Here is a 15,029-nt window from a genome sequence, read left to right as displayed (position 1 = left end):
GGTTTAGTGGTGGACTTGGTAGTATTAGGTTAATGGTTGGACCTAATGGTCTTAAAGGTCTTTTCCAACCTAAACAATTCTATGATTCTATGATTCTAATATTGTTGGAAGTATGTTGAAATCTCAGTTTTGTACAATACGTCATGCTTAGAAACTAGATTTATTTGCAAATGTATTGGTCCAATTAATCTCAAGTAGGAAAAAATCACAATCAAGAAACAGCAATTGCAAAAAAGACACAATTATGTTATCATCTTGATGATTTTCCATAGTATATTTTCACACAAATATGATTTTAGATTTAAATAAGATAACCATAATGCACAGTTACCTATAAACTAAATATACATTGTTTTCTTCTGCTGCATCAGTAATATGAACTTCTCTTGAGTATGTATGGTCTTCTAGCTTTGTTCACATGTAGCTGCCTTTTCAGAATATAGGGATTTTTTCTTTTCATTATTTCCTTGTCTTGGTTTGAGTTCTCTAGATCAAAAGCATCCTGCTGAACTAACTGTAGGATGAAAGAAAAGACACAATGTTATCATCTTTTTTTGGTAATGAAGATTATCAATTCCTAGAAAGTTTCATAAAACTTCATTTTAACATCTGCCACCAACAAAAATCTTTACCATATAGTTGCACGGTTTTCCTTTTTTTTAAAAAAAAAAAAAAAGGAAGAAAAGAAAATGACCAAAACTCAAAACACGAAACTAAGATCAGGCTAAAGATGAGCTGAATCCTATGGAGGTGATATTTAAATTCCATTGGAACAAATGAGATCATTGGTTTTGACTAGAGAGAAAAGCTGGTATGTCCTCCTTGGACTAATACTCAATTTGACTGAAAACTTCTTAATGATTGCCAGTCTGTAATAACTCATTTAGGTTAAACATCTCCTAAAACACCCACTGCTTGCTGGTTTCAGCTTTTAGGCAATATTTTTATCTGCAACTTCCTACAGCTAAAAAATCAAAATGTGTAATAACCAAATACTAAATTAAATAAAGCACAAGAAAGCCAAAAGTTTTGACAAACAAAATTTGTTATATTAACTGTGGTTTGAGTATTACTTGGAGTTTTTAAAGTGTTTTGTTCAAATTCATTCTTGCTTTATCTGTTAAGATTCCATCCATTCTCTCGCCACGTTCTTCCACAATCAAGTACAGTCCTACTGTCTGGCTGAAAGGCATTAAACTGAAAACATTTTTATACTCACCTCAGTATTTCCCTAAGCAATCAAACTCTGCTACTCACTTAATTACTTAATAAATGAGTGTTCATCTAAATTATATTGAAATGAATGGAAAGACTGTCATGGTTTGAACAGACTTTGGAGTCAGTCCTGGATGAATAAGATCACAGGAACTTCTTTCATTACATAAATTGTTTATTTCATACATAAATTGTTTCTTTTAAGCCTTCTTCAGCTCTTCTCCCTCTGGCTCTATCCCTTCTTCTTTTACTGTGTCTTATAAACCTCTGCACTTAATAAGCATGTTCCTAAGCTGCGAGAGGAATATTTTTTTTCAGTTTCACATGCAGTACTGTTAGGAGTGATGATTCCCAACCACCACAAGAGGTGATGCAACTGCAAAGTAAGGAATTGTGATTAAGTCATATGGGCTATTGCATACGGTCAGTTCTATGGTAGCTCCTTTTCAGCAATAAATATACTGATTAAGAGAGTCCTCAGAAAACTCTGGCTCTCAAAGATGTTGCAGTCTTCTGTATCAACCATCCCAGCTAATATGAAGGACTGAGAATAAGCCTGCAAATAGAGAGCTGTGATTCAGCAAACGAAAGAGAATCAAGATTCAGTCAGACTGTCCATGAACCTGCAATAGCTGAAGAAACTGGATTTACTGGAAAGTGGGTAGTGACACTAAGATATCTTTTTTTGCTACGCAAAGCAGCTTTTAGTGTAATATATAACAACGCAAGGGGATTGTGCCCAGTGTACTTCTGTGTGATCACTGCACTAAGGTAAATATCACAAATGGACTATAAACAATCACTATTTAAGAGCAGCAATCCTTGTACAATCCCAATGTCAACTTCCAGGGCCCTCTTTAGGTGTGGGGAAGCAAAAAGCAAGAGTTGCCTTGCTACCGGTTTCCTAGCAATGATAAGCCCAGAATACCTGGTGAAATTACATGTACACATGGGCGTGTGTCCATGCATTTTGAATCCAGTTTGCCTTAGGGCCTTAAAAGGGTTTTCAGAAACTCTGCCTACATTTAGTTATGCCTCAATAAATCTGCAGTAACTTCACAACTGTTAAGTAGATATTAATTTTGTGTTCTGGCATAGAGCTCACTTTCATGTGTTTCTTTGGTTCCTTGGAATGGCTACAAAGAGCGGAGAAAGTATGTAGTTAAGAATAGTTCTCAATTTATCCATGGGTCATTATAAAAAACAGACACTCAGCTTGTCAGAAACTACATTAATTCACAACTCTTTCAAAAAGAAGCACATTAGAGGTATTTGCGGATATAAAAAGGGAAGGAGAGCTCAGACAATGTGACGGGGGTCACATGGATATGGATTTTAAAACACCTCTACAAATACAGCCTGAGAGTTTAATAGCAGCTGAAACATGCATTTGTGACAGTTTGTTTTACCTCCCAATGCTGAAAGGCTCTGCTGTGGCAAACTTTTTGGAGTTGATATACCGTCAGCATTGCTTCCAAGCTGAAGCCATCCAGAGCAGCAGGAAACTGTCTTCCTGAAACGAGATCTTCTTCATCTACCTCTACTGTTTCCCCCACTTGGTTGTTTATGTTGTTGACAAGATTGCAGACATTTAGCAGGGTCATTTTCCAGTAAGGAAGTTTTGCTCTGTTAATCTGAAAATACAAATACCCACTATTTAATGTGTTGCAATTTTTCTTTTGTTTTTTAGTAATAACGTGTGACATTCAAACATTTTGGTAGGGACAAGTTTGGGTGTTTGAAGTACTTTTCATCTGCTCAACTTTTAGAAAATAATTAGAGAGTGCTGAAATTAGGACAACTCATTTATTATACACACCAAGTCTGCTTCCCCACAGCCTTACCCCCCAGGTAGATATACACAATGAAAAATTAAACTGCTACCAAACCAGAATGGCAGCATTTCATAGTCATTCTGCACAGGTGCAAACAAAAACACAGAAGGAAATTAATATAATATAAATTCAGAGGTGTAAATCAGGACAATGAGTCAAACCCACTGGATAAATTCCCAGTACTGGAATCCAAGGTGGATGCCTGTGGTTAACTAAATGCTCTTCCCCAGTTCAGAACAAATACCAGTCATTTCAAAATTCCCTGAGAAAAGGAACAGAGTCCCTGCTTCAGGGCAAGCTGTCTGATGAGGCTGGGTCTGAAGTTATGGAATCTGTAAGCCCCAGGAGTTCTGGATGCTGGAGAGTCATAAGCCTGGGAGATGTGAATCAAAGGTCTACGGGCTTAGATGAAGATGAAGCAGAGATGAAACAGAGCTGTGCAAACAATGTATTCCTGATTTGGTAACTGGATTGAAAAACTCACACCAACTGTATTTAGGTAGTCCATAATGGACCTGTTCAGAGAGATTGCGGAAAGACAGAAATAGAGAAATTTCACCATGGTTTGTCTCAAATTTTGCTTGCTCCAGTATCTTGCATTATTTAGGAGCTATTTAACCTTTAAACCCTTTTAAAAAATGTTGAGAAAAGGAATTTTTACTTTTCTACTGATACTGTTCTTTCCAAGCAGTTGTGGCAGTAGTCTTCTTTAGTTTTGATTATCAATAGGAAAAAGTGAAAAACCTAATTCCTACCTCATTCACTGCTTTTCATGTCTTTGCCGCTTTCTTGGTTCTCCCACTATTAATTATTTCTTTCAAACTGTATTCCTTTTAGTGGTGATTATAGAAATTAGTTTCCTTAAACTAGAACTGGTGACATAGGAATCTCCAATGAAAAGCCAAATAGCAAATTCCTATTTATTACTGGCAAGGGCTTCCTTGCTGTGCACATTAGGATTACACTTTACTTATGAACTGAAGTGTAGTTGCTTATTTTCCTGGATGTACAAAGTTAAATATAGGTATTACATTAACACAGACATTGCCTTTCACATACTACAGCATTAATTAAGTGTGGATGCAGTGCTTGCTTAGCTGAACATTAGGGAATCGCATAATTTGTTGTTTCTTTAAAGCACCTTCCTGACAAAGGGGCACTGAATACAAGACATGCATATTCACCACACTTTGCTATTTTTTGAGGGAAAAGAAAGAAAATGGGGAGGAGTGAGGACGAAACAAGAAAAGCTGGCATCACTGTTAGCATTAGTTACAAAAAATTTCCTTTTGGCCATAATCATTACTCCAATATACATCTGATATATGCAAGCCTTTCAAAATGAGAATAATTTAGCCCTTTAATAAAAACACTATGTGTTCTCAGATTCCTGACAGGGCTCAGGAGAAAAAAAAAAAAAAAAAGAGTATTTTGTTTTGAGGCTAAGAAGAAAACAAATCTCAAATCTTATTCAGAAGCTTGAAATTGGTTCTGCATTGTTTAATTTGAGCTCATCTGTTGTCCCACCTAGGTGCTCTAATTAGTCTGTCGAATTATTTGAAAAGATGTGACAGGTTCAAAACAAACATTAGCCTCTTTGCAGAATGTCTAATTTAATTAAGAGAAGTTAAACTAGCAGAAAGAGCAAGTGTTCGCTGCAATTTCAAAACCTCCTTCGGTCTGTTTTAAAATATTTGTGAAATATAAAAATATGGAGCTTTCCATGACAAATGAGGAGGCTTTTCCAGTGCACTTCTCCTGGGTATATGAAAGAAATGTGAGCTAGCACTACAATAACTAAATTCCAATGAAGAATAAAATCTAGGGGCAGTGCTACATGAGCAAGTGAGAGTTCTGAGTTAAAAAAAACCAAAAATATTCCAGTGGATGGGAACAGAAGAGAAGAAGAAAGAAGGATAGGGAAATTTGTTATACCTTCTTGCATAATTTATAGAATCTTTTTGATCTAAAGTTACTACTTTATGCTAGCCTGATACATGTCTATGTTAAAAGGAACTTTCCTCTGTATATTAGTACAATACTTAAATAGCAGACTTCATTAGGTGAAATTGGTCTTAGCTGCTACTTACGAGGCTGGGGAAAAAAATTTTGCAGTGCTGTCTGCAAGGATACTTTCTTTGTTAAGGGAGTCTAATTCCCATTAATACCACACATATATCATCTCAAAGTATTTTTACCTGGGTACACCTGCTTCTCACTTACACTGCTGCCAGCTCACAGAATGAGACCATAAAACATTAAGAACTTCAGTCAGGAGTGAAATAATTTCTTTTAACTGAACATGGAGCAATCCAGGTCATGTCCAGTCACTGAACAGAGCAGTCATGTTACTTTTCTACTCCACTATTATGGCAAGCATTACAATCGGCTTTGTTTTATAGGTTATGGGAAATCTCTGAGGTAGTTATCCTAAAGGAATATGTGAAAATACAGTTTAAGATGACCATAACCCAAATGTTCAAGTATATTTCCAATGTGCGATATACTTTTCACACAGGTCTAAGCAATACCCACTATAGTTGTTCAAGACATGTTTTGGAAAACACCTACACAAGAGATCAAGGAACCCATATCTACCAAGATGGGACCAATTTTTTTAAGATTAAGTTGAAAAATATCTGGGAGTGATCTGAAGGAACAAAGAAGTCTACAGTATGAATCAAAATTTATAAAAGTTATTAATGCTGAAGTGAATATGATGTACGCATTTCCATTGTTGAACATGCTTCTGAGATAAGACTCAGATATATGGTTTCCCACACATCATGTATCTTGAAAGAGAATTTTACATCATCTAAGAAACTGAAATGAGTTTGAGAATATTTCCTTCTTTGACAACAGGCTTGTCCTATGAAAGACTGAAGAGAGTCCCAAGTTATAACTTATACGATATCTTTTTCTTTCCATTTCTGGTTGAATACCCCTGATAGTTTGTTTACGACACTTCTTATGTTATAATGCTTACCTCCCAAATGCTATTTTTTTAAGAAAAAGAAAGTTCAGTTCTCTGCTTTTTATATTCTTGTCTTTATCCAGTGAAAGCAGATGAAAACCAAATTCATAATCAAGTAAAACCCAAGGTAATGCAGGATCTCTATGGTTCCTTTTCGGAATAGTAGTTGAGTTTTGTTCAGAATGTAACCACAGAAGTAATAAAAATACTCTCTGTCTTTAAGCAGATATGGTATTGAGTTCTGTTACAGCAGAAGTTCTTCCATGGTGTATACTAATGCCTGTAAATGTAATGAATTTTTATGTGATGACTGAGTCAGGAAGTCAGTAACTCCTAGGCAGCTGTAAATTCATCTGCCTCAGACAATGAAACTAAACTGTCCGGGCACATGCAGTCAGCAATAGGCATCCTAGAACAGTAAGAAGCTCAGAGGGTCCAAGACCAGAAAATTAACGTGAGTGGGGATCCCAAAAGTGGAACATGTTCTAGTGATGATGTATTCTTCAAGGGAACACTTGTTTTTCTTTTTTTTTTCTTTAACTATCATCTCAATCTTGTTTGAGTTCAGGTCATTCTTCATGCAAGTGGTTGTTTCAGGCAAGCATTTAGGAAGCTGGGAATAGAGCTATTTGATAGAAAAGAGAGACAGCAGATAACTGTCTGCATATTTGTGACACTTCAGGTTGTGCTGTCTTACCAGATCTTCCAAATGGCTCTTTGGTTTTTATCTTAGAGGAAAGACAGATAAAGCATTTTAGGGGCTTATTTGATCCCTGTATCTTCTTTGAGATGTAACAGCAGTTATATTTTTATATATATATATATATATAAAAAAATAACTTTATTAAATGTTGAAGACAGGTTGTAATAAGCATGGACATACTTCTTTAAAGACAGAGAGTGATTCAGCATATAGATGACTTTAAAAAGCAGTTCGACTGCTTTGAAACTGGACAGCATTCTGTGAAGTCAAAAACATATGGTAACTCTTTCCATAATACTGGATAGACTAGTGAATGTTGCAAAAGGTGTGTGCTTAAACCGTAGCTGTAGTCGTGACACTATACTTCACAAGTGCCTACTTAGGAATATTTTTTCTATCAAATACTCGAACCACAAGAGATAATCCACTTTGTTGTATGTTTAGATCTGAGCTTTCATAAACATTTTTTTTCTTTCCTTTTTCTTTTTTTCCCCCATCTTAATGCTATTTAAATTGCCTGGATTTCCCTTGCTGCTTATTACCAAGTCAGTGTCAAAGACGGTTAATGCAATTTAACAGTAATTGCCCTCAGCTGGAACCAGATCTCAGGCACAATACAAAACTGTTATTACACATCCTCAAATTCATCTCTCACACCAGAACCATACTTTTGTTCTAATAAGGGTTAAAAGCTAGCAGAGGACAACAGAAAAAAATAAAAAGCATCTGTCATCGCAGTAATGAATGGAATAGCGGCATGCCTGTTGTAGAAGCATTTATGCACTTTTTAGTGGTTCCACCATGCCTTACTTTGATGTCAAGAGACAATATATATTGAACTAATGAATTTTAGATGATGATTTAAGGCAGTATAATGTAGAATTAAAGCAATGTCTCCACCATGCATCTACTGCTTCTGCCAACTTCAGGTGTTACTTGACTTATGGTACGTACCATGAGGAAACTAAATAGAAAGCTACATGATGTAAAACAATATGTAAGAGTATTATGGCAAACGCCATCATGTTATCAACTGGTGCACTATATTTGTGCATTTTTAGTTACCTGAGATTGTGCTCTGTGCTGAGATGGAGGAAAAGATGGAAGTGGAATTTAGGTTCACAGTTCCACTACAGTCAGTACCAGAAATAACAATAGCTGCAGGGTTTCCTCCCAGGGCATGCTATGCTTTGTCACACAGAGAGAGAACTATTTTTGTCATCCTCCTACATTTAAATTTGTCTCAGGAAAAGAGTATCTATTAAATCTTTCTGTACCTTAGAAAAGTGAGAGTCAAACAGGTTTATTTGGCATCTATGGTGTCCTGGTTTCAGCTGGGATAGAGTTAATTTTCTTCCTAGTAGCTGGCATAGTGCTGTGGGTTGGATTTAGGATGAGACTAATGTTGATAACACACTGGTGTTTTAGTTGTTGCTAAGTAGCGTTTATACTAGTCAAGGACTTTTCAGCTTCCCATGCTCTGCCAGGTGCACAAGAAGCTGGGAGGGGGCACAGCCAGGCCAGCTGACCCAAACTGGCCTAAGGGCTATTCCATACCACATGACGTCATGCTCAGTATAGAAACTGGGGGGAGTTGGCCAGAGCGCAGCAATCGCTACTCAGGGACTGGCTGGGCATCAGTCGGTGGGTGGTGAGCAGTTGCATTGTACATCGCTTGTTTTGTATATTCTTTTATCATTATTATTATTATTATTATTACTTTCTCCTCCTCTGCTATCCTATTAAACTGCCTTTATCTCAATGCACGGGTTTTACCTTTTTTTCCGATTCCCTCCCTCATCCCACGGCAGGGGTGGGTGAGCAAGCAGCTGTGTGGTGCTTAGTTGTTGACTGGGGTTAAACCACGACATATGGTTAATTACTATGCCAGTAAAGAACATGGGAAGCTAAGAACTGCCAGACCAGATCAAAACAATGTATTTTCTGGCCTCATTTCTTATTCTAGTCTATTCAAAGGATCTTGTGAAAAAGCTCACATATAAGCAAATACAGTAAATACAGAGATCTTCCAGACAGGTTTTGTCCTATACTTTCAACTAGTCATTGGCTTATGAAATTCTTTTTTGGGGGAAATTTTTCAATTCTCATTTCATTTTCCATTGAATTTAAGCACCACTTGAACTTCATTAGAACAAAGAATTAAAACATTCTGCCTTAAGCCCATGGCACCTGTTTCAGGGTTTGTTCTTTAATACATTGCTGAAGAAATATTAGACGTATATATTTATTAGATCATTCATGGAAAATAACAGTGTTGAGCAAGTGTTTGTCTATCAGCTCATTCGATACATATGTGCAACACTTGCTGCTTCACCTTGTCAATATGAGATTGGAACTGAATTTTTGTCTGTTTGTATTAAGTAACATGTACGTTGCTCACAGTCTGGCAACTTGTCAAGGAAATGTCATTTATCAGATTAAAATTTTCACAGTCATGTCCGCATGTTCCTGTACTAACACTATGATTAAAGTTCTAAACCAAAATCAGCATACGTATTAACAGGTTTTGCTTTATGACTGTCTTAATTTTCTATGCATATAGGAAAAGTTCTGCATAAAAATAGGACTTATGGATTTGACTCAAGGTTAATTTAGCTTTCATCAGGCATAATCCTATTGGAAACACATTTCCTCATATAAATTTACATCTCTGCACATAACACAGTTTTGACAGTTTAATGAAAGTACCAGTGTTACAAGTGAGGAGCACTTTTAGTGTGTCACATCAACACCTTTAAATTTCCTTTGAACTGGAGAAAATCTTGCACCAAAATAATGTCTAGCACTGAGCATTTCAGTCTAGACCACAGGTTATTACTTAGTGCAAAGGCTTCTGGGTTTGTAATGAGAATTCATTTGCTCCCTACCCGTCAGCTAAAACAGGAAAAATAATTACCTTTGATGTGTACATATTGGTCAATAAATCTGCTTCTAACGCTTTCATTTCCTCTTCTGAATCTGGGAATAAACCAGAAACATATGTTTATTATTTCATCATAAATCATGGACATTTCAATTCAGTATACAGAATTTAGATGTATCAATGAATTTTGAAAAAAAAAAAAAGCAAAAACCAAACAAACAACTTAGCTAAAAACACAGAAAAGTGATCTAGAGGGACTGTGAGGACTCTTCAGGTAGCAGCAACAAGATGTTAAAATGGATACTCATTACCTTTTTAAAGCATCATCAATCTTATTGAAGTGAATGAAATGAGTCATTAATCTCCATTCACTGGTAGACAGGCCCACTAATCTGCAACCCTTTCAGTAAACAAAACTGCTTGAATCGTATCATAGAATGCTTGAATCATAGAATGCTTTGGGTTGGAAGGCACCTTGAGAGATCATCTAGCCAACCCCCCTGCTGCAATATTCTTCATTCAAAATCAGTATGATTTTCACAATCACTATTTGTCACCTGTACTTACTTTGGAAGAAGATTTTGGATATTTATTTTCAAACAATATTTATTTAAATAGCAGCTAAGTGTTTAGGTGAATGGCAGTTATGATTACTTGACAAGATTTAGTCTTGATTATTCTTGGTTAAATTAAGAATATTTTTACTGATATGAGGGAATTGAGCTCAACCAGTTCGTGATACAAGCTCTTGACAATGCACGTACCAAAAGCAAGTATTCTGAATGAAAGTCTTAGGATTTTCTTTACTAATTTAGTTGACCTTTGATAGTTCAGCAGACTTGCAAGACCTGTGATTTGGTGAATAGAATAAAAATTGCTGTAGAAAGAGAAAACAGCCACAAACTTTTCTGCTTTGTGCTGTACAGAATCACAAGGAAGATCTGGTGCCTTGAAAATGTAGCAGCAATCACAGCTGAAAGATGAGATATATACAGAAATCTAGTTAAGAGTTCAGGCGAAACAGAGTTCCACATGGCTTTTAGCTTTCCTGGAATACCAGCAGTCCAAAGCCAAACAACACACTCACTTACATTTAAAACCAAACTAAATCAAAATCTATCCCATATTCATATGAGTCATGCCTCACCTTCATTAAAATGATCAATGCTGTTGGCATGTAACACCCTACCACAGAATCTGTGGATAAATTCTGCCTATGCCTTCATTTCAGGGATCACCACAATGTTGTGTCACTACCTTTAACAGAACATGAGACCGTAAGGGACGTTTTATATAAATATGTGCTAATCTGTCACGGATTTCTGCTAGCACAAGAAGCCAACCATTATAATGCTCTTAAAAATGGATCATGTTCAATCTTAATAACAAGCTCACCACCACCACCACTGTGTTTCTTCTTCGGGGAATTCTCCCAAAGTATCAATAGTTATTCACCTTCTTCTAATTTCAAGCTTAATTTATTTCTAATTACAAATTTATTAATGGTTTGTTTATAACTTCGTTCACTATAATTGATACCTTTCTCTTTGTAATATTTACTCAACTCATGTATTTTTTGAGAGTGATCACAGCCCTTCCCCGCTTAGATTTTTACGGTGCGCTTACATGGTAATTAGCAAAAAAATGCACGATCACTGTGCCTTTTGGACATAAACTATTCACCTGGAAATCCCGTAAATACTTAACTGAAAGGCTATGCCCAGAGCTATTAGACTCTCATCTATTCCCCTCTCTTGTAATAGTCTTACATCCCCCAACTCATCAGAGTGGCCCTCCTCTGTGCCTGATGCGATCTCAAGACAGCACAGCATAGCACAGTTTGGATCAGAAGCCTCGGTACTTAACTACCTTAAATGCTTACCATTAGCTACAGGAAGTAGCCCTCTTACACATTTTTTGATTTTGTCTTTCGTGGCTGAAAAACTTTAATATCTTATAAAAAAAATGAGATCAGATAATATGACCAAGTCTTTTATATCCTCAGATCTTTCCAACAGCTGTGCTTCTTTTAAAAGGAGCTTTTAATAGGAACTTCTGTTATTTCTTAAGCTATTGCATTTTGCACCGTTGCACTGCTTCTCATTTCTCTTATTCAGGTCATCAAAAACTTCTGTGTGTTATGCCTTCTGTAGTGATGTTCCTGTTCATCTTTGCATTACCAGCACACTACATTCATGCATTCTTACCTTTTTGCACTGAAGTTGTTATTGAAAATATTAACTGGTCTGTAGATCAGTATTACACCAAGTCACTAGCAACTAATCTTCAACCTAATGCCTTTCAGCCTTTTCAGCACTACTGGTTGTCAGAGCTACCTAATCTCTTAACCACTTTACCATTAGCCAAAGTTCTGCTGGCAGCACAAGACCACCTCAGCTGAATTTCTACTGATGATAGCAGCAGCTCCTGTGAATGGGTGAGTGGCACACGTGTGACAGCATCATGATTTGTGGTGTCTTGGGTCATAACAGCTGAGGACAATGAAAGGACTTGTGTCTGATAGCTTCCACACCATCAAGATTGGAAGACAGCTGCAGATGTGGAAGAGAGGTAGGTATTAAGAAACATTTTGATTGAGAAAGGAAGTCCGGAGGACATTTTTAGGAGGCTGGTTAAGAATCCTTGGGTGAAAAATAAAGCCAAGCTTGGAGGAGGAGAAGGGAGCATGTCCAGGTAATTCAGCAGTGAAAGAGACGCATGAGGAGTAAAAGCATAAAAAGAGCAGACTTTCAGAGAGCAACGTATAAGAAGTCTGATCACACGTTATTGTTCAAATCAGAGGGAAATTCACGCAGTTTGATGCCCTGTTGATTCAGTTCTTATTGACAAGAAATATAGCTTCTATTCATATACTCACTTTCTACAGGAATAGTTACATTCTACAGGTACACACTTTCCCCTGAGGGCAAACATTTTCAAAAGAAAATTAAAATGAATGATCATTTTCTTTATGACATAACTGTCCATATTAGTTAAAACCAATTCGGCCCATCCACACAAGCTTCTCCATGGCATTTCTCATTTAATTTCAAATTTTCAAGCAAATAAACCATCATGTCAGTTACACATACAATTTTGTTTCTGGGTTTTTTTATGAGCCTATTTTAATTTCCACTGAAATTTTTTACTTTGGTAAAAAGAGCTTTCATTCAAGCTCTACAAACAGTTGAATTTTAAACTGCCTCGCTGAAAATACTGGTCAAGTATTTGTTTAAAAAGCTTCAGATAGATGGGGAGAAAATAATAAATATTAAGTCTTGTCAGTAAGATCACCAGTTCTCTATAATACACAAACCATGTTTAAACTGTGACAAAATGCAGGTATTACTTGTGTTACATTTTTCTTCTGTAGGGGAATACGAATTGGAAACTTTCATTTAAAGTGAGAATTCGGAATTCTGAATCATCCTGAATACTGAAGCTGAAAAATCAAGCTACTTGTAAATTTGCTCTTTAAATTTTGTGGAGTTAAAAATTGAAGTAATTTTCAAGTTAGCCAAGATTGGATTTTGAAGCCTATTCTGCTTCATGTCTGTGTGTGTACACCTGTTTAATTGCCACTAAACTTATTTTCGGTCATAAACTCAGGACATAAATGACAAACACTTGGCTGTGTCATTTTCCAAAGGAGCAGGCAATGAATTTTAATATATGGTCCTCTTTTTTTAGGTTTCTAAAGCCATTGCTCTTGGAGTAGAAATGCACTTACATTAACCTTCCTATTGTGTCATCTGCATCTGATTCAGCATTTTTTGTCATAATTTCAGATCAGTTGCTAGCAATTTTTCCCCAAAATACTAAAAGTGTATTTCGGTCACTAAAAAGTGACTAAAGTGCATATATAGGCATGTTGATTTGGATGATTCTATGATTCTGTTATGCCAGCTCTTCATATGAGCTGCAGAAATTACACTTTCTATGATCGTTTGGAAATACATGGCATTCAATAAATCACAAATGAGAGGGCGTAATCAAGGAGATGGTCTACACTGATGCCTATTCCCAGTGTCTACTCTACGCTGACTGCCACGGTGCGGATGCTGGGAGGAAGGAATGGTTTGGATGAAGGGAGAAAGTTACGGGAGTGACAGCAAAAATGATGCTGGCCAGAGCCCGTGATCAGGGCCAGCTCCTGGGCGCCCACTGGGCACACCGCCGTAGCCCGAAGCGGCTTCACCTCCTTTCTGTCGCTCGCCCTCAAGGCTCCGGGAGCGGCTCAGTGCCTGCCGCTCAGCGAGCCTTGGGGGGCCGGCGGCGAGCGGCGGGGGCGCGCCCGGGGGGGGGGCGGTGCGGGGGCTTACCTGAGCACAGGCTGCCGGAGGCCAAGGCCAGCAGCACCACGCACGCCAGCTGGGCTCTCATCCTCGCCGCGCTGCCCTCTAGAAAGTAAAGTCCATAAATCCTGGGGAGAGACGGAGAGAGAGACAGACAGACAGACAGACAGAGCCCCCCGCCGCTGCGCGCCGCTCCGCGCCCTCAGCACGCGCGCTGGCGGGCGGCTGCAGGCACCAGACGGGGGACCCGGACCCTTCCCCAACTATATAAGCCGCGGGGTGATGTCACGGCGGTGCCGCCATCGCCTCCCGATCAAGCTCCCTCCCTCCTCCCCCTCCACCCCCCCCCCCGCTCCCGCTGCCCCCTCCCCGCCGCTCCGCGCCCGCCAGCGCTGACGCCACTCGCCTCCTGACGCATGCGGAGCCCCGCGGGGCGCGTAGCAAACCTCCGCACCCACCGCCGCGGGGCGCGGCCAGAGCGGGTTTTTCCCGAAAGGGAGCTATCCTCTGAGCTGGAAAAGCCCTGAAATAATTCCTCTTTTATTATTTAAAAAAAAGAAAAAAAGTTACGGCGGTTGCTCGGACCCCTGGCGCGCGCCGTGCGCTGGGCCAGGGGCGGGAAACGGCGGCGCCCGAGCGTGAGCAGCGCGCGTAGCGCCGCGGGCCTCGCGCGGTCGTCGTCTGATGGCGCCTTGTCCGTCATCCCTTTTACCTTTCCCTGCAGCGAGGGAAAAAAACATGGAGAGAAGCGCACACCTGCCACGGGCAGGGCTGTGACACCGGGCACGGAGAGGGGTGTTAAAGCGGGGATGGGGGGGGCGACATCGGGCATGGGCATGGGTGTCACATCGGGCATGGGCAGGGGTGTAACCCCGGGCATGGGCAGGGGTGTCACATCGGGCATGGGCAGGGGTGTCACATCGGGCATGGATGTGACATCGGGTATGGGCAGGGGTGTCACATCGGGCATGGGCAGGGGTGTCACATCGGGCATGGGCAGGGGTGTCACATCGGGTATGGATGTGACATCGCGCATGGGCAGGGGTGTAACCCCGGGCATGGGCATGGGTGTCACATCGGGCATGGGCAGGGGTGTAACCCCGGGCATGGGCAGGGGTGTCAC

General features: G+C 39.2%; 1 protein-coding gene across 1 annotated transcript; it reads right to left on the bottom strand.

Moving 5' to 3' along the window:
* Positions 1–367: 367 nt before the first annotated feature.
* Positions 368–13,994, bottom strand: NTS (neurotensin). Its single transcript, XM_075727688.1, has 4 exons — positions 13,934–13,994; positions 9,645–9,706; positions 2,625–2,849; positions 368–514 (listed from the first exon to the last, which is right to left on the bottom strand). The coding sequence occupies exons 1-4, from the start codon at positions 13,992–13,994 to the stop codon at positions 368–370; spliced, it is 495 nt and encodes a 164-aa protein (XP_075583803.1).
* Positions 13,995–15,029: the final 1,035 nt, after the last annotated feature.

This window comes from Pelecanus crispus, chromosome 1, assembly GCF_030463565.1.
Source record: "Pelecanus crispus isolate bPelCri1 chromosome 1, bPelCri1.pri, whole genome shotgun sequence".
In the NCBI taxonomy this organism is placed as follows: domain Eukaryota; kingdom Metazoa; phylum Chordata; class Aves; order Pelecaniformes; family Pelecanidae; genus Pelecanus; species Pelecanus crispus.
The sequence above is the reverse complement of the archived record's forward strand: the minus strand, read 5'-3'. Positions and strand labels throughout refer to the sequence as shown.

Coding starts and splice junctions, on each gene's coding strand:
- NTS (XM_075727688.1), bottom strand. CDS start 13,994: ATGAGAGCCCAGCTGGCGTGCGTGGTGCTGCTGGCCTTGGCCTCCGGC. Junction 2,850..9,644: donor CCAATATGTACACATCAAAG/GTAATTATTTTT, acceptor TTGTATTTTCAG/ATTAACAGAGCAAAACTTCC. Junction 515..2,624: donor GAGCCTTTCAGCATTGGGAG/GTAAAACAAACT, acceptor TTCATCCTACAG/TTAGTTCAGCAGGATGCTTT.